The sequence below is a fragment of the Syngnathus acus genome, chromosome 1 (genome assembly GCF_901709675.1).
Source record: "Syngnathus acus chromosome 1, fSynAcu1.2, whole genome shotgun sequence".
Taxonomy (NCBI): domain Eukaryota; kingdom Metazoa; phylum Chordata; class Actinopteri; order Syngnathiformes; family Syngnathidae; genus Syngnathus; species Syngnathus acus.
Window position 1 is genome coordinate 11,176,332 of NC_051087.1, and position 18,069 is coordinate 11,194,400.

General features: G+C 38.4%; 2 protein-coding genes across 2 annotated transcripts in view; one reads left to right on the forward strand and one right to left on the reverse strand.

Annotated features, from left to right (window-relative positions):
- The first annotated feature begins 949 nt into the window (after positions 1–949).
- On the forward strand, positions 950–16,192 carry LOC119115784 (neuronal acetylcholine receptor subunit alpha-7-like). Its single transcript, XM_037240607.1, has 10 exons — positions 950–1,093; positions 4,326–4,465; positions 7,732–7,776; positions 9,882–9,991; positions 10,744–10,823; positions 10,968–11,135; positions 12,087–12,281; positions 13,017–13,103; positions 14,409–14,518; positions 14,641–16,192. The coding sequence occupies exons 1-10, from the start codon at positions 1,024–1,026 to the stop codon at positions 15,220–15,222; spliced, it is 1,587 nt and encodes a 528-aa protein (XP_037096502.1). The 5' UTR covers positions 950–1,023; the 3' UTR covers positions 15,223–16,192.
- A 583-nt stretch (positions 16,193–16,775) lies between these two features.
- Positions 16,776–18,069, reverse strand: part of dnah6 (dynein, axonemal, heavy chain 6) — a 37,773-nt gene continuing 36,479 nt past the window's right edge. The window contains exons 79-80 of the mRNA XM_037245953.1: positions 17,073–17,295; positions 16,776–16,981 (exon numbers count right to left, since the gene is read on the reverse strand). Coding sequence (XP_037101848.1) covers positions 16,878–16,981; positions 17,073–17,295 — 327 coding nt within the window. The 3' untranslated portion in view covers positions 16,776–16,877. The remainder of the gene's footprint in view (positions 16,982–17,072; positions 17,296–18,069) is intronic.

An 18,069-nucleotide genomic window follows, 5' to 3' on the forward strand; every position in this document is an offset into this window, starting at 1 on the left:
TTCGATCTAAAACATTGGTACTGCTTACTTATGTTTCCCTTCCATATCGATCCGTAAATTTACTCGAAACATTAACGGAGCAGCCTATTTTGAAATGAAATAGCGTTGTTTGTATAGCAGCTATCATTATAGCATTAGCCACCCGCAAACTCCCGTGAGCCTCAGCTCGCAGAATCCCATGAGCCTAAGCAAACTGTCATGGCGGCCCCCTGTAAACAATCACGTTTCTCAAACTCTCTCCCATAAAAGTGATCGGAACCGACTAAAGACTGATTTAACACATTGGTGCTGCTTATTTATGATTCCGTTGGATATTGATCAGTAAACGTTCTCGTAAACATTAACGAAACAGCCTATTTTGAAATGAAATAGCCTCGCAGGTACAACAGCTATTCAGTGACGCCCCCTGACCACGGTTGCCGTAAAGCTGGGAAGCGATGCGACCTTGTAATTTACTAGACGTATTAAAACGTACTGAAACATTTTGGCAGAGCGCTGTGTATAACCAGTATGGATCAACACATTCATCAATTGATCCATATATAAGGCGTTCTGCATTATAAGGCGCACTGTGGTTTTTTGAGTAAATTTTAAGTTTTTAAGTGCGCCTAATAGTGCGAAAAATACGGTATTCATACATTGTGTTACATTTTTGTTTGGTGCTGTGCTGAAAGATATTCCGAATGTAAAATGGGTGCTTTGGCTCAATAAAAGTTGGGAGACATTGCTTTCGAAGAAGAGCACTCATCATCTTGGACAAAGTTTGGAGTTGACCGAAGCAGGCAGGTGGCTGTCCAAGCCGGCATAATAGCAAATTGGTGTCGTGTGTATGTCTTCTATGTTTGTTTTCAGCGAGAGAGACAGAGAGCGGGGGAAGGAGGGAGCGAGGGAGGGAGTCAAGGGGAGAGAGAGAGCGATGGAGAGAGAGAAAAATGGAGAGAGTGAGAGCGAGAGCAGTCTGATGAAGCTTTCCAAGTTTGACACCTTCTGTGGGCTAAAAAGGAGACCAACAATATTGCTGTGATGGAGTCACGGAGGACCAGAAAATCAATACTGCTAGGATTTTACCTCTGGGTGACTTTGAGCTTTCGAGGTAGGTTGCTGAATGACTCCTACTTTTTTTAGTTTGCCCAAATAACCATATATTTAAGCGTTTTTATTTTATTTTTGTTCATGATATTTGATGATGACCATCAATGACGTAGGCACATATTTCCAGATGTGACTGTCTAATATTCCAGCATGTGGAGGAATTCTATCACATCACTACAGAAGAACATATTGCTGCGTGCCTGGAGTGTAAGTGTAGGTCAGTGTGCTTGTGTCAGTCTTGCTCTTTAGACCAACAACATCTGGCTCAGAAAAAAAAAGGAGGGCACACCAGCAATGATGCACAAAGCCCATTGGGACTGTTCATCCCCTCAGCGTAATCCGCAGTCAAAATTAAATACATGATTAGTAGAGCAGAAACACCATCAGATGAAGTTAAAGCGCTTTAACATGTTTGAATCCATGGTTTACAATACTTGGGATATTTGACACACCGTTTTTTATCTTTCATTTTGTTTAATTATTTTTTAAATCTTTCTTATTAAATGCATTAGGGTTAAGTGTTATGTGACAACAGGTTCTATTGAGTAAATTGCATGACTTTTGAGTGGACGGTCATTATTTTTAATAAAATTATAACATTATACCACATCTAGTTATTTTCTATTTTCGATACTACTTGCCCAAGGGTGAACGGGAATCCTAGCTGACCTTGGGTGAGGGCTGAGGTACACCCTGGACAGATCACAAATAAAATGTAGTTTTTAGACATTAACAATAGATTAAAAAAAATACATTGGTATCTTATTCAGTGGTGTTCGAGTCACACTGCACTACCCAAAATTATTAATGTACTTGGAATATAAACTCACTGGAAACTTCAATAGCCGCTCAGTTGCTGTAAACTTTCATATAAATTCTCTTGGTTGCAGTGGCATTAATCCTTTGCGTTTTCCAATATATTTTTGCCTTTATTGCCCTCTGGTGTGTGCAGTTTGGATATTTTCCAGTAACTTATAGTGCCGCTTAAGGGCTTTTCTTAAACAGTCCCTCTTACCGGGAAGTCAGTGTTGCTGCAAGGGACAAGCTGTTAGGGGCCTGCCTTCGTCTGGCACTGGAAAGCCACAATATGGTGCAGACAGTCAGGGGAAACCCACTTTAAGTCTTTGGCATGACATCAAATTTTCTGGGAAGAAAAAAATGTGTATGTAGTCTTAGCAAATGTTAGATGTTTGCTTGTTTTCAACTTCTATTATTCTTGAAGTCTCAATAAATTCAATTTGGGTTCTGTGGCCATCAACACACTTTCCCTGTTTACCATCACTGGTGCCCTTTGCTTCATGAGAGAATAGACATTGAAAGGTGTGAAATACATCCACTATACGGTAACGGTAAGTGTCACAATATTTGCAAGTGTTGCAAGATATGAGAATGCCACGCGACACATGGAAAAGAAAACAGCTGAAGTTTGAGGATCTGTTGTAATAATGTCATTCTTGCTATTCTGACGTAAGGAATGGATTTGAGGCTGACCTTTGTTTTTGTTTTTTGTACTTTTATTTAATCATCTGTCCATCTGCCTCGGCAGGCATCATTTATCCATTGGCTCACGTTTTCGAAATGTTTTCCCCATATTTGAAACTGTCTCCACTGAACAATTTCTATCTAGCTGTACCATTTCTGTTGTAATTGTGAGACTAAAAGGGAACATATTATAGAACAATAATGTTTTAATTGCTTTTATACACCACTCTGGAGTGTCTGCCAATACATAATTTCTAAATATGTGTCTGAGCGCATTGTTCTGAATTTACTCCTATCGAGAGAAAACGGTGCAACTAATTTACATGATAACACCCCCGCCCCTCCCTTCACATAAACAGCAAATTTCTGCAGATATGACTTAGCAGCTAGGCAGAGAATGGATGCCTCAATTTTCATCGACAGCTTTATTACAGTCAAAAACGTTGGGCCTAATTTACTCAAGGTTTGTGTGACAAAAACAGGCACAAACTATGTCGATTTTTTCATCCAAGCAAGTGTAGACCAGGCAAACTCAGAATTGTATTTACCAAGTTGGCAAAACAAGTTTGCAGTTCACTTTGTATGTTTTAGAAGGTATTTAGAAGGGATTGATTTAACACAGGCAATGCGATTTATCGACCAAAACAAAACAAACTCCTTTCAACTCTGCAATTTCCTTCATCTGCAAATGTTGTTTTGCAGTTGGTACTGGGTTCTCCCAATCCAGTTTTTTGGGGTGCGCCTTCCTCAATTTTAAACAGGATAAGCAAGTAGAGCCAATTGCCACACTTAAACAAATTAGCAATGAACAAGGCTTCTATGCAGTTGCTGGCTACCACAAATTTGTCAGCGTAATATAGATTTCTTTCTCTGATTCAAACATATTTGTTTGACTTCCTACTGTGCCTTCTGAGTTCTCCAAAACGCCTGGAAAATAATAATCATAATATGTATGCTTTAAATGATCTACAATAAACCAGGGTGGATATTAAATGGACAAAGTAGCTTGTACGTGCTACTTTTATCTAATCAAATGCACTATAATTGAAACATTCTGCTTGGGGACGCAGCAGACATCCCAACTCACTGAGAAGTTTTTATGAATTACCTGCAGGCCATCTGTTTGTGAGACAGGCTGCCCAAGGACATTCTTTATTGTTGCTGTGTTCCTCGGTTAAAAAGAGATGTGATATGCTCTTTGCTGTTGACCATTCAGCACACGTTTCCATCTATCATTATGCTGATAAAGGCCGCATCTGGAATAATCATTCAAAGAGTATTTTCTTATTTCCATAGCCTGATCAAGTTCATGTTTTAAGTAGGAATAAACTACTAGGGTGTTCTTGTTAATGAAGACTGGGGTAAGATTACTTAGATGAGAAAATAATTTTGTTTTGAAACGAGTGAACTGTTTTGGGAGACAACATCGTAGCGTGTGTGCCGAACTCCTAAGAGTGCTTTGCCAAAAATTTTAGAATTTACAACACCATGAAACACACCATGTGCCCTCTTTTCAATTCTTACTTTTTTACTTGTTGATGATGAATTTAAATTTTTCTAAATTACTATTGAGAAATGTAGCCCGGTCAGTCCAAGTCCACGTCTTGCTTTTGCCCTGAGTCACCTCAGACAGGCAATTCAGAACAGGAGAAGTGGCATAGAAAATGGATTATTGTGCATTTGACTTATCATTGCATTAATAATGTTTCAAGTTACATTATTTCCTTCAAGTTCTTTGCTGTTGTACACAGGCTGCCATGGTGGAATATATCAGAGGAAGTTGTACCGGGACTTGATGGTCAACTATAATCGACTGGAACGACCAGTCCAAAACGACTCTACACCCATCGTAGTGGAACTTGGTCTCACTTTGCTACAGATCATTGATGTGGTGAGTGTGTATTCCGTTTGACTAAGTGCGAGCAGAAGGTATCATTTGTTCTAGATACTTGGAAAGACATCAATATAAATTGGAACCTCTCACGTTAACCTCACTGTCCAATTGGTTCCATTTAAATTTGTAGTCAGTCAATATAGTCACTTGCAGAGGTCAAGCGGGATGATTCAACTTTGATATTTTTACGTATCTTTAGAAGTGCATTATTCTGGAAAATCTTGTTTGAAGACCATATTGTACAGCTCGAAGAAAATTTGACTTTCGAGATTCCATTGTGTCAGTCTTGTGTATGTACTTAACTGATTCGTCATATGCTCATTTTACTGGAAATAAAAACTGTGAATCCACACATTTCAAAGCCCAAAATAATTAGAATCTTCATCTTTGCCTATTTTTGGCTTCTCATTTATTTACCTGCCACTGACCTTTTCTACTTTGCTCACTGATGTTTTAAATGTTTCCCACAAAAGAGTCCGCTAATTGCATTCTGGCTGAGACGAAAGGTGAAATCGATAGCGCTCTCTTGGTTAGACGTGTTACTGTTGTGTGCTAGGCTGTTTTTTTTTATTATTATTATTATTATTATTATAAAACACAGTTGTGTAGATGGATTGCATTTAGTTATTTTACTTAAAAATCTTAATAAACTGGAGAGATTAGCTCACCACACAGAACTAAATCAAAACAAAAAACACAATAGCTACATTTACATTATGTTACAAGCATCCACAGCAATTATATTACAGGCCACCATGGACAAAACTGTAGTGATGTGAGACAGCGAGTGGGGACGGATGGGCAAATGAGAACAGGGTGATTGTCATTGACTCTAGGTCAGATTTTTAGATTGACAAAACATCTGCCACTGGATTGATTCCAATGGAACGAATGCGATAAAACATGACAGAATTTTTATGTGGTCTGGAGATGGCCAGCACATGTATTGGCATCTCCTGGTGTGCGGTGCTTGATGGGCATAATACAGTGTGCTGCATTCTACTAGTCTGGAAAGGGGTTTATGTTCCCTTCATGGCAGACCCATTTGACCAAAACACAGTGCACCATAGGATTTGGGTTGTTTTTCCCAAACTCAAAGGCTTTATAAACTGTGTAGGCCAAAGCAAATCAAAAACACTGCAACATGTTTCTTCATTTCTTACTTTATCTGCTCCTTCACATCAAAGCTCCGTTCTGCCTTGCACATGGATGCCCTTTTGGAGAATTTTCCGTCACATCTTAATTAGTGTAATGGCTCAGCTCTCCTTACCTGACCTGTTCTAAATTTGGCAAATGTGAATGCCTGGGGTTTGGTTTCCCTCAAGCCTCACATGCATTTTTTTGTTATCAAAGAAAAATAGCTTGACTTGCTATTGAAAGTGGGTGTTTTGTTGGAAGCCGTTGTTGTAATACTGTATAGGATTCCTCCATTTGTCCATTACTCATACGGATTCCATGAGAGCCAATAAAACACAATTTTAAGGTTCTATGCACTGGATAAAGTGTCTCCACTCCTAACCCTAACCTACATGTTCCAAAGATTATATAACGGTATAAAAGCCCAAAGCATAAGAACTCTAAGCATTGCTTAAAATAAGCAGAATAACAAACAAAGAATACATCCAAGTACCAACCAGCAAAGCAGATGTTTGAGTCATTTTGTCGGCTTTGGTCTGTATTAATTTTAATCTGTTTTAAAAACTAATTCTAGGTGAGTCGGTGTGGTATGAATACTCATTAAAACAATATTTTTACACATTTTTACACATTCGAATTTCTAACATTAACAGATTATTAAGAACTGGCGCCAACCCATATTAGCCATTCCTAAATATATAAGTGGGAATTTAATAATTGTGAGGTTGGCAGTGATGTATAATGAGCCACTGATTACTTAATATGACTTAGATTTGCGTACAGTATCATAAGGCCAAATCCTCTTTTTTTTCTGAGTGTGTGCGTGGGGGGCGAGGGGTAGTTGCTAAATGTCCCTGAGTTGGCAACACCACAGACAGATGTTTTGTCGCTCTTGTTTGATGCTTGACTTGTATTAATGTCCATGTGTGCACATAAAATAAAATCACAACTTTCAGAATAAAAGCACGACATATTTTAGGTGTTATTTTGACTTCATGCGGGTGGGCCAGATGTGGGAGTCATATTTTGCACAGGTCTGATCCAACAGCTCATGCTGTTAGTGGGTATGTTGCGTGTGATCCTCTAAGGTTGTGACCTTTTAGTGTGCTAGAATGTGTATTTACGTGTGCTAGATTGTGTGTTTACGCTCGCAAACAGATTCTGCGTGCTGTTTGGAACAAGTGTAAAAGTAGTGAGAACCGCTGTATTTGAAAGACGGTTTTACGTGTTTGGTAGCTCTGCTGGTATTCACTATAAAATCTTTGGAGAGGATCACGACCAAAAAATAAAGTTTGAAGGGATGGAGTTGGAAGTGTTACTGAGTTAGCAAACAAACATGGGCTAGTAAAATTACATTGCATGTGCTAAAAATAATCAGTTTGCATCTGCTCCTTTCACACAAAAAATGAACTGCACGGCAAAAACACTACTAAGTCAGGCCCGGAGCGTCAACAACATAATTTACTTTTTCTTTGTATGTAGTCGGAAATAACATGATGAATTAATGCTTTCTGAAAAGTTGTGAATAATATATTTTGAGCACGCGTGTGTGTGTTTTGTTCAATGTTGGTGCGTGTTTGTGTATGTGTGTGCCATGGCCTATGATTCATCCATCTGGTTCTGGGTAGGTCTGAAGCCAGCCACTGGCTTTATCACAAGTTATGGGCAGACTTGGCAGGATGATCATGCAAGTGCTCACCCAGACTCAAGTAGCTCACAGTGAAATCTGTGTTCTTTTAATTGGCCCTCAAATCTTCTGCTAATATGTTTATTGGACCACTATACTAAAATACGAAATCCATTTCTGGAATCTCAATGACATCTTAACTAATACATGACATTTGACTATCGTGTCATTATAACTGTCCACTTATGCTTTCGTCAGTTAAAATATTGCTAGAATAAGACATATACTCTACGTACTATTTAAATCATGGCTAAAAAAGAACCTGTCATTGTCATTCAGTCAGCACAGGGTCATACACTGCAGGTTGCCTGTCTTCATTTCATGTCTTTTTAGTCAGATATGAAAGTTTCTATTTTTTTTATTTTAGCTCGGTATGCAGAACATTTTTCTTTATCTCTAGCAAACATCGACTATCTGACACGCCATCTTTCTCTTACAGGATGAGAAGAACCAAGTTTTGATCACAAACGCGTGGCTTCAGCTGGTATGTCTCCACTTTGCGTATGTTTATGTGATCATTGCACATTTACTGTCAATTTGTTTTTATTGAGAAGATTTTGCCATTTAAGTTAGCTTTTTCTGAAAAGCATTCATGTCAGAAATTGTTTCAAGGCAAAAAAGCAGTAAACTTCAACCATTTGTTTTGAAACATTGATTGCTAAAATGTAGCCAATATTAATCCATTTCAATCACTCACCTGGGTCTCCTGCAACAACTGACAAATTCAAACAGAAATCTGAGGCATACCATTAAATTGAGTCTCTTACAAATAAAATCTCAGGGCTATTCTGGTCAACTATTCTATTAATGTAAATTTAGCATTTAATGCCAAAGCTGTATCAAAGGAGAACGTTGTTGAATTTCAAATGATACATTTATTGTTATTAAACGTGCTTGTGTGTTGCATTGCGATATTTCATAAATGAATTGCGATATTTCATAAACAAACAAACAGACAGACAGACATAGAGACAGACAGACAGACAGACAGATAAATAAATAAATAAATAAATAAATAAATAAATAAATAGCCTATTTAAATATGGGACTAACTGTAGAAAGAATCTGATTAGTGATCTTTTTATTACAGGACTTTATACAGTATTTTTTTTAAGGATTTTATTATCTCCTTTTATTGTTTAGGACAGGATTGTGGTTTTTTTTGTACTTTTTGCTGCACTTATTTAAACAGGACCAGACCAGATGTAGGGAAACAAATATATGAGTACCTTGTAATGTTAGTTCAAAATAATACGAGTCCAGTTTTACCAAAAGTCACTGTTATCAAATAAACGGTATCTTTTATTATAGCATTCACAATGGTTAATGTAACCATTTTGAAACCTGACAAACAAGCAAACATTCACATGCAAATTCACACCAAGGGGCAATCTATCATCTTCAATAAACCTATGTATAGTATGTTTTTGGAAAGTGGTAGGAAACTGGAACACCTAGTGAAAACCTTTTCAAGCATTGAGAGAACGCGCACATCCAAAGAATGCGCTGCACACTCCAATTTCAGTAGCGTGCACATATTTAACAGAAGGCTTTGTGAGGGACATCTTAGTAGTTACTTAATTGTTAATGTGACATCAAACTCGTCAGGAAGGTACAGCATCCTTTTTGTCCACACCCCCCATTAGACTTGCACATTAAGAATGTCACATTCTACATCCAATTTGTCTGAGTCAGCTGCTGACTGGCTTGCATGTTATGAATGATTTAACTATTCGGGAAGCCACCTCCTTAACAGGGCATCCACGCAGGAGTAATGTCTAGAAGTGGCTTTGAAGATATAGCAGATCCACAGGAGACTTAAGAACACACATAAAACGACAGTAGACAGACAACATCTGCACCTTTTAGGATTTTAGGATTATGGGTTCATCGAAAACGAACATTCCACATGTAAATAATTGGGATTTAATATAGATTATAACAGTGGAAGTGTTATCATCTTCTTGGAATTGTGCTTCTTTAAGACCCTCCATAAAGATCACACATACCCAGATCGGATAATGATTTAATTTCTAATGTGCCCCAATCCTAGATACATGGGAACTTCTGTTATAGAATGAACAATATTTTGGATGAAAAATTACCTTGCTTCATGCATTATTTTTGGTTCACAGTCTCTGAATGTCCGCGAACGATTCAGTTGTGTTTTGCCCCGCACCACTTAAACATTATTGGCTCCGCGCATCATACATTACAGGTATCTTTGTTTTTTTTGTTTTTTTACATCAAAATTAGTTCCCACTATTGCCGGAAAAAAAAAAGTGGAACGATAGCGGCACGAAATACATTTTGGCATATTTTCCGGCCAAGAGAAAACCCACGCAGTCACGGGGAGAACATGCAAACTCCACACAGGGAGGGCGGGAGGTGGAATCAAACCCGCACCCTCCGAACTGTGAGGTGGACGTGCTAACCAATGCACCAACGTGCCACCCGCATATCAACGTTTAAGTCCAAAAGCAAAACAAAAGAACATGATTGCCATGCCAGTCTTGTCCATAGCTGTTCCTGACTACACTTCGTTTACTTGGAAATACCTTTGTCTGTTTGTCTCTGTTTTTTTTCTAGCAGTGGACAGACGTGTACCTTACATGGGATACAGAGAGTTACCCTGGTGTTCAAAACCTGCGATTCCCTTCTGATTTGATATGGACTCCAGACATTCTCCTCTACAACAGGTTGGAGTTTTAAATTACTACATTTCAAACACTTTTGATGCATTTTTGTAGGCTACCACACCTCTGCAAACTACAATGTCAATAACAAGCATATTTGATATTGAAACACAAACGTGATATGCAAATATTTAAAGGTGGTCTGGGACGCCTCCCGGTCTGAATGCGAACAAATCATTCTTGTTATTGCCACTGACTCCTTCATTGTTTGCCATCATTTGTCAAGGGAGAGTGTTTAATTTAGATGCATCACTCGTATTCAGCCCACTTAGACTGTCTACCTGTCAGATACAAGCATTCAAAGCATCTCTTTTATGAAAGGGAGAGGACAACATGCTAAGTGGAAGAATGGATACAGATGGATGAGATTCCTACCTTCAGCATAATTTCTGTGACATGTATATGCTTGATATGGATATAATGAACAGATTTGAGCTTTCTCAAAAGGGTGATACCAATCATTAAACCAAGTTATAGCCGTAACTGCATTCAACAAGAAAAGACATAAAAAAAGATGATCCATACTAATTACTGCAGAAACAGTGGAAGGTTAGTGCGTGTGTGTGCGTGTGTTTACAGAGATATGCATGAATAAAGGTAACTTCCAAAAGTAGAACTTGAAAACGTCATTAAAACAAATCAGGGCCAGAAGGTGCAAATACATTTGAAATTCATCAACATCAATGTTGAATATTTTTAGTAATGGGAGCAAATTTTGCACGAATGCTAGTAATTGTTCCCGAACTTCTTTGCAGTGCCGATGAAAGGTTTGATGCAACTTTCCATACAAATGTACTGGTCAATGCTTCAGGTTCCTGTCAGTATATCCCACCAGGTGAGATAATTCCACTGATAACCTTTTCATGTAAATGCATACATGTCATTGTGCTTTCTTGTTCTTGTTATATGGTAACATACTCACTTTTTTGAGTTTTTCTTTTCGAACTGACATATTTTATGGTAAAATAATACTGTCCAGGCATCCTGAAGAGTACCTGCTACATCGATGTTCGCTGGTTCCCATTTGATGTACAGAAGTGTGACCTAAAATTTGGCTCCTGGACACATAACGGTTGGTTGCTTGACCTCCAGATGATGGATGTGGACATCTCCACCTACATACCCAATGGCGAGTGGGATCTTGTTGGTAAGACAATAAAAATATGCCCTGCTTGTAGTTCTTTTTTGATGGCGGCTACGTCATGACAGCTGGCACTAAAGGTGATTTTGAAATTTGTTTTGAGGCAAACGTATTAGAGAGATTTAGTCGGGTAAAGAGGAAGCTGACAAAAGGGCTTCCATTATAATGATCAGCATAGTCTACTTAACGGTATTTGAAATTGTGAGGCAAATTGCATCATGGATTATTACTTGATTGCAGAAAGCATAAAGCGTGACGGTTGTGAAGTTAAAAGGTAGCACAGCCTGCCACAGGAGTTGTTGAGACACGTGTCCCAGGCCGCATTTAAGACTACATAACAAAAACAAGGCTCCCCATAATGCACACTGCAAGGACTAAGAAGGACTAAGTAGACTAAGAAGCGGGCAGGCAGAATTCTCTTGGGTTCTTCCCACTCTGCACAACACTTTTTTTTGACTTTTTACACTGCAAAACTGCATACTGACATGATCTGACATCTCAACAGCAATGTTCTCCCTTCTACGGTTTTAAATAATTGACTCATAAGTTCACCTTGACACTCTGCCAAACTTCTTTTGTATGTGTTTTGTAGCATTGTCACTAGACATAATTTGGCACATTATAATTATATTCATCATTCCAGCATTGTAACTTTGAATAAATCTGCACACTTCTGATGCTGATCAAATTCAAAGTATAATGCTGCTGTCAAAGGAATGAAATGAACAAATGCCCTCTGTTTTATTGCTAGACTCTTGCTTCTCTCGCTTTAGCAAACAATAAAATGTAACTTAAAAATAATTTAAAAATACTATCCCATCCATCCATTCAGAGAAAAAAAAGTTTTTGTATTACACAGTGTGTTCTCTGTTTGAGCATGTGTGTGTGTTTGTGCAACTAAGACATCATTATTCCAAATGGAAAATGACAAAAACCTTCATTTGTCATAACTTGTAGGTGTGCCAGCCAAGCGGAATGAGCTCTACTACGACTGTTGCAAAGAACCATACCCTGATGTGACATTCACTGTCACCATGCGCCGTAGAACACTTTACTATGGCCTCAACTTGCTTATCCCATGTGTGCTCATCTCTGGTCTGGCCCTGCTGGTTTTCCTGCTGCCTGCAGACTCCGGAGAGAAGATTTCACTGGGTGCGACTAAAAATACACACAAAAACTCATTCAGTCAACACAGCAATAATGTTCCAATTCAACAGGAAACACAAAACTTGACTTATGCATCATGAATCATGCTTCGTTATCATTGTGGTCCTGTTGTTAACGCAGGTTTTCTACAGTACAATATTGTTTGCAAATATTTTACAAGTACTATTTAAACAAATACTTAACCTTCCAAGTTTCACAATGGTGACTCATGTTTAAATATACTTCAGTAAGCTCAAAAATAAGGCAGTACATTACATAGTACATAACTAGAAGCAGTGGAGCCAAATAAATACTTACAAAATAAAGAAAATAGACTGTTAGGAATCAATGAATTCATGGGACAAAGAATTTAGGTTAATAATGTAGGTCAGCGCTCCTGATTATTGTTACATGTTTAGACCTGGAAAGCCTTGTTGACCCTGATTGCACCCCTCTTGCACACCTCTGATATAAGCTGATACTGAGAGTATGGCAATATATTTGCATTTCTGCCTAATCATATGAATCAAGAAAATAATAAAAGATCAAGTATGAAAATAATTATAAAAATACAGAATGTTTTCGAAACGTCGCTCAGTAAGTGAAACACATTTAGAGTAAAGAAGAATTCCCTTGTGGGCAACTATTACAAAATAAATCTGCTATTCTTGTCACTCTGGAAAAACTCTCAACTTTCTGGATCCCAGTAAGAGATGTAATTTCTCTCTTTTTTTTCCCCAGGAATCACTGTGCTGCTGTCTCTAACTGTGTTCATGTTACTGGTGGCAGAGATAATGCCTGCTACATCAGACTCTGTTCCCCTGATTGGTAAGCCGTGCTTCCATTTGACAAATATCTTTAGCAAAAAAATACGCTGCAGTAAAACAAAAACAAGACTGACCAAACTAATTTATATTTGATTTAAAAGATCTGAAAAGCATAGCACATGTATGTCACAGATTTTCCCTTGTATTTTATTTTATCGGACCGTCACGCAAAGCACTTGTTTAACAGTGATCATAGTTATAGCAAGTAATTTTAACCAATTTTGCCCTCTACAATTTCCACTGTTATAACATACTAAATCTCTGTTCAGGAAGCACTTGTTTCTTATATGTCCTTTCCACAACATGAAATAGAAGCTAAAAATTGAATTTCCCTTTGAAATAGTTTGGATCAGGGCATATTTACAATAACATTGTTGCTAAAATGTCTCAGAACCTTTGCTGTAGATGTTACTGTCAAACCATTTCTAACAACTGAATGCAACATCTGTGGTGATTTAAATTGTTTATGAAGCCACAACAAAAAGATGTCACGGGAATTTGCTTTTACACAATGGTGTCACTAAAGCATCTTGTACTGACATTTGTGCCAGTGTAAACTAGAAGCCTAATTTAAAAACTGTACACTCTACTTTATTGAGGAACACATTCGCAAAGGAAAGGCAGGAAGTTACCTGAACTCTTTGCGACCCAAAACAAAATGTTTCCATCCACAGCCATGTTTGACTGTGGCTATGGTGTTCTTTGTGTCATAGAAGTTTTTAACAACATTTAAACATTTTGTTTTTACAGATGGTCACATCTGTTTAATGCTAAATACACTTAACAACTGTTAGGGATTTTTTTTAAACCTCCAGATAGTTCTAACTTCACTGAGGAGCTACATTGGACATTTAAGAATAATTAAAAGCTTTCACCTATATGTAAAGCGATGTGTCATGAGATGAGAGAAAACAACAGATGTTCTGCATTGTTTTGTAGCTCAGTGGGAATAAAAAAAATCCATTAGCACTCTCCCTTGGTGTAAGAGCCAACATTTTAATGCATCGCAAGTAGAGCTGAACTGATAGCTTTAAAACAATAGAAAAATGCACCACAGCCTTCACTTTGATAGACTTTTATAAATCTGCATTTTTATTTTGCCACAAAAATGTATTCTGGTTGGAAATTTTTCTCAATGGCACCAAGTGACTGTAAGCAATGGAAATGTATAGGTAAATTGAATTTGTTTCGTAATGTCCAAAATGGTGAAGTGCATTTGATTTCTCATCTCTGACTGATTTAAAGTCTTTTAATATGAACTTTATATTCTCACCTATGTTTTTCCATTCCATTTCAACTTTTTCAGCTCAGTACTTTGCCAGCACAATGATGATTGTAGGCTTATCCGTGGTGGTGACAGTTCTAGTTCTCCAGTTCCACCACCATGACCCCCAAGGAGGGCAGATGCCAAAATGGGTAGGTGAAGATTGTTGACTGGTTTGCGACATGGTGCTACAGGGCATGTAAACTGATAGAAACCTCGGTCCTAATGTGTGTACCTGTTTTATGTCCCGATTTTTTCTCATCTTCCCATTCAGGTCCGACTTATTCTCCTCAACTGGTGCGCTTGGTTCCTACGCATGAAGAAACCTGGAGAGGAAAGAAAAAGTCAATCAGTTTGCCCTGCCTATGTGTATCCACACCCTCCTCCTCACCACACCAGCACCAACAGCATTCAGATGAGCACCATACCTTGCCAGAGCTCCACCCAGTCACCTAACACAAATGGCAACATTAACCTACACCTCGGATATCATTCCATGGGAACAGACAACCCTTCTTTCCCACCAAGCACTGATCCGACTGTGCTAATGTGCGGCAGCAGTGGAGGTAGCGACAGACATCTCACTGGTTCTGCCATCTACCCAGAGCAAACACGGACTTTGCTGCTGGAACAGCTCCCGGAAATGTCTCGGATCCTGGAGGAAGTGCAGTATATCGCCAGGCGCTTCCGAGAGCAAGATGAGGGCCAGGCCATTTGCAGCGAGTGGAAGTTTGCAGCGGCGGTGGTGGATCGCTTATGCCTGGTGGCCTTTTCGCTCTTCTCTATCATCTGCACTTTTACCATCCTCATGTCTGCTCCCAATTTCATTGAGGCGGTGTCCAAAGACTTCACATGAAGCGGATTGTTACTCTATGAACAGGAAAGAGGAAAAATGCTGCCATTGCTTAAATATTCAGAAACTGCTCAACATGCTTCCAACACCTGGAAACCTATAGACCTACAAGTGTCTCTGACATAAAGTATTTCTGTTCAGACATACCTGTTTTCGTTTATTTGCTGTAATGTGGAAACTTAAAAGAGCACAATCTTACTTTATCTCAATTTATTTAGCACCACCAGTACAGAGTTTTGCAGTCACCATGCACTACTTACCTTTTTACTTTGAAACATTGAATATTTATTGTAACTTCTTGTTTTATAATATTCTATTAGGGTTTGATATTATCGTAAAATCATTCACAAATACACTCTCATCACATTAACATAAAATCAAGCAAATTTTGAGGGGTTTTTAAGGTTTATATTATTATCTTTTTGTATTTTTGTGAGTTATCATCATTATAATTGTCATTAGACAACTGAAAAAAACATTTCAGTTTGTTTCATTGCACCAGAGTCCTAATTTAATTTTTGGACTCAGTCCATATCCATTGATGTTTATTTTAAACCACATTCTCCTCTCATTCTATTAAATCCTGCATGTTGTAAGCAAACAAGGGGTATATTGATCCATGGCAATTTTAAGATAAGTCATATATGTATCACTGTGAAAAGAGTTTCCTTTTTTGGCCGTCTGGGTTGTCCCTTAGAAATTGGGTGAGAAGCTTGGTCAGAGGGCTCAGGAGGGGCTCAGAGAAGAGCTGCTGCTCCTCAGCATCGAGAGGAGACAAATGAGGCTTACGGGGATCTAACCAGATTGGTGAGGTCTTCCCGGCTTGTACCACCGGGAGGAAGCCACGGGGAAGACCCAGAACATACTGGAGAGATTATGTCTCCCGGTTGGCCGAGGAGCACCTCTGGAGTAGTGCTGGATGAGAGGGAGGTCGAGGCTTCCCTGTTTAAGCTGCTGCCCCTGCGACCTGACCGCAAATAAATAGAAAAAGATAGATGGATGGTAGAAATAAAGATGTGTGTGTGTGCCTATGTAAGTGTGTACGCCTATATGACAAAGATTGTGTTTGTCAGCTCTCTGCCATAGCACTGAGGTGGAAGCACACATCCAATGTGTTTGCACAGCATGCCCTAAGCGACACAAATAGGAAGCTGCTGCACATGGAGGTTGTGGCAGAAGCATTTCCTAATTTGATGATCAGCACTCCGTACAGCGCTTCTGCTTGTTAGCAAGAAAAACTTGCTCGTCTACTTAGTAAGCTTGCTTTATCCATGTATTGTATGCTTTATGGAATCCAACATCTATTTTTTCTCATTTCCTGAGGCAAAACATATTACTCTAAATCTTGCATACGTAAATCAAGCATATATATCCAGCAGCTTTCCACAAATAGTGACTGGATAGCTTGAGTATACTAATTCAATGTGTGGGGAAAGGATCAGGATGTACGGCTCACAAGCATTTACTTGAAAAGTACGTTTTCAACTGAAAACTGTTTTTGGATCATTCATACCTTTACCTGGTACCAAAATGAACATCAATGAAAGAGACAATGATTGAAATCTATGACTGAAACCACTATATTGTGGTATTTCTTACATTTCTTACATTTATTTAACACTCAGAAAATGTGTCCCTAAATTAGGAAAAAAAAAAACTCAGTCATTCAATTGGCACAACAGAGCAGATGCTTTGGATATCCAATAGTCGCTTGATTTGTTCGATGGAAGCATTACAGTCACAACAAAATTAGTTGAGTGTCCTAGAAAAAGAGAAAAGTGAAGAATGGAAATAAATCAATTTTGACGTGTACTTCAGGCATTACATGTGAGGAACTTGTATGAAGTATGCACCTGTGGTGGAAAGAGTTCCTGCCCTAGCTGAGGTCTTGTACAGTGGCGCATGGTAGAGCTCAAGCTCGGGCTCGTAGTTCTGTTGTGGCTCAAAGTGCACCACTGGAAGAATGCCATTCATCACTCGAGGTAACGAATCCTCAATCACCATGTTGTCATCATCCCAGCGACTCGCATCCATGAACATGCCATGTACAAGCACGCCGTTCTCAGGCGTTGGCAACTGCATCCACAAATAAGAAACGTTGGTAATTGTGCTGTATTTGGAACTCATTCAATAATGCATTCATAAAATTGCGTAGTGGCAAAACCAGGAGCCTCCAAATAACTGTTCACTTTTTTTAGTCAAATCTCTACACAAGACATTGACATTTAATTCTGCTCTGCTCACAGATTTTCCACATATTGCAGATATGTCCAGAATGTATCACCCACCATGAACTGGGATTTACGTAAATGTATGTGCTTACTTAACAGGGTGATTCTGGAACGCATCTCCCGCGAAAAACGAGGGATCACTGTATACTTGAGTGAAAGTAGGAAACTATTGAAGCTCTGAGTGGTGAGTAATCTTTTTTTTTTTCAAATCAGCATGGCCAGTAAATAAAATATATTGAAATACCCCACCCATAAAATGATATAAAATAGACTAACAACTCAATAAAATATGAACGTGAAGTCAAAAATTGCAGAACAATATCATTTATCGTAATTGAAATTCTAACCACTCACTTTTTCATACTTTTAGTTCCAATACTTAAGTAAATGTCATATACCGTAATTTTCGGACTATAAGTCGCGTTTTTTTTTCATAGTTTGGGTGGGGGGGCGACTTATACTCAGGAGCGATTTATATACATATATATGGGTTTTTTTCACTTTTTTGGGCATTTTATGGCTGGTGCGACTTATACTCCGGTGCGACTTATAGTCCGAAAATTACGGTAATTGAATACTTTTAATCAACAACATATTTTATTGAATATGCTAATAAATT

Bases quoted from the DNA above. Each gene is read 5' to 3' on its own strand.
- LOC119115784 (XM_037240607.1), top strand. From the start codon at position 1,024: ATGGAGTCACGGAGGACCAGAAAATCAATACTGCTAGGATTTTACCTC. The intron at 11,136-12,086 runs GTAAGACAATAA...CATAACTTGTAG, and splicing joins TGGCGAGTGGGATCTTGTTG to GTGTGCCAGCCAAGCGGAAT. The intron at 12,282-13,016 runs GTGCGACTAAAA...TTTTTTCCCCAG, and splicing joins CGGAGAGAAGATTTCACTGG to GAATCACTGTGCTGCTGTCT.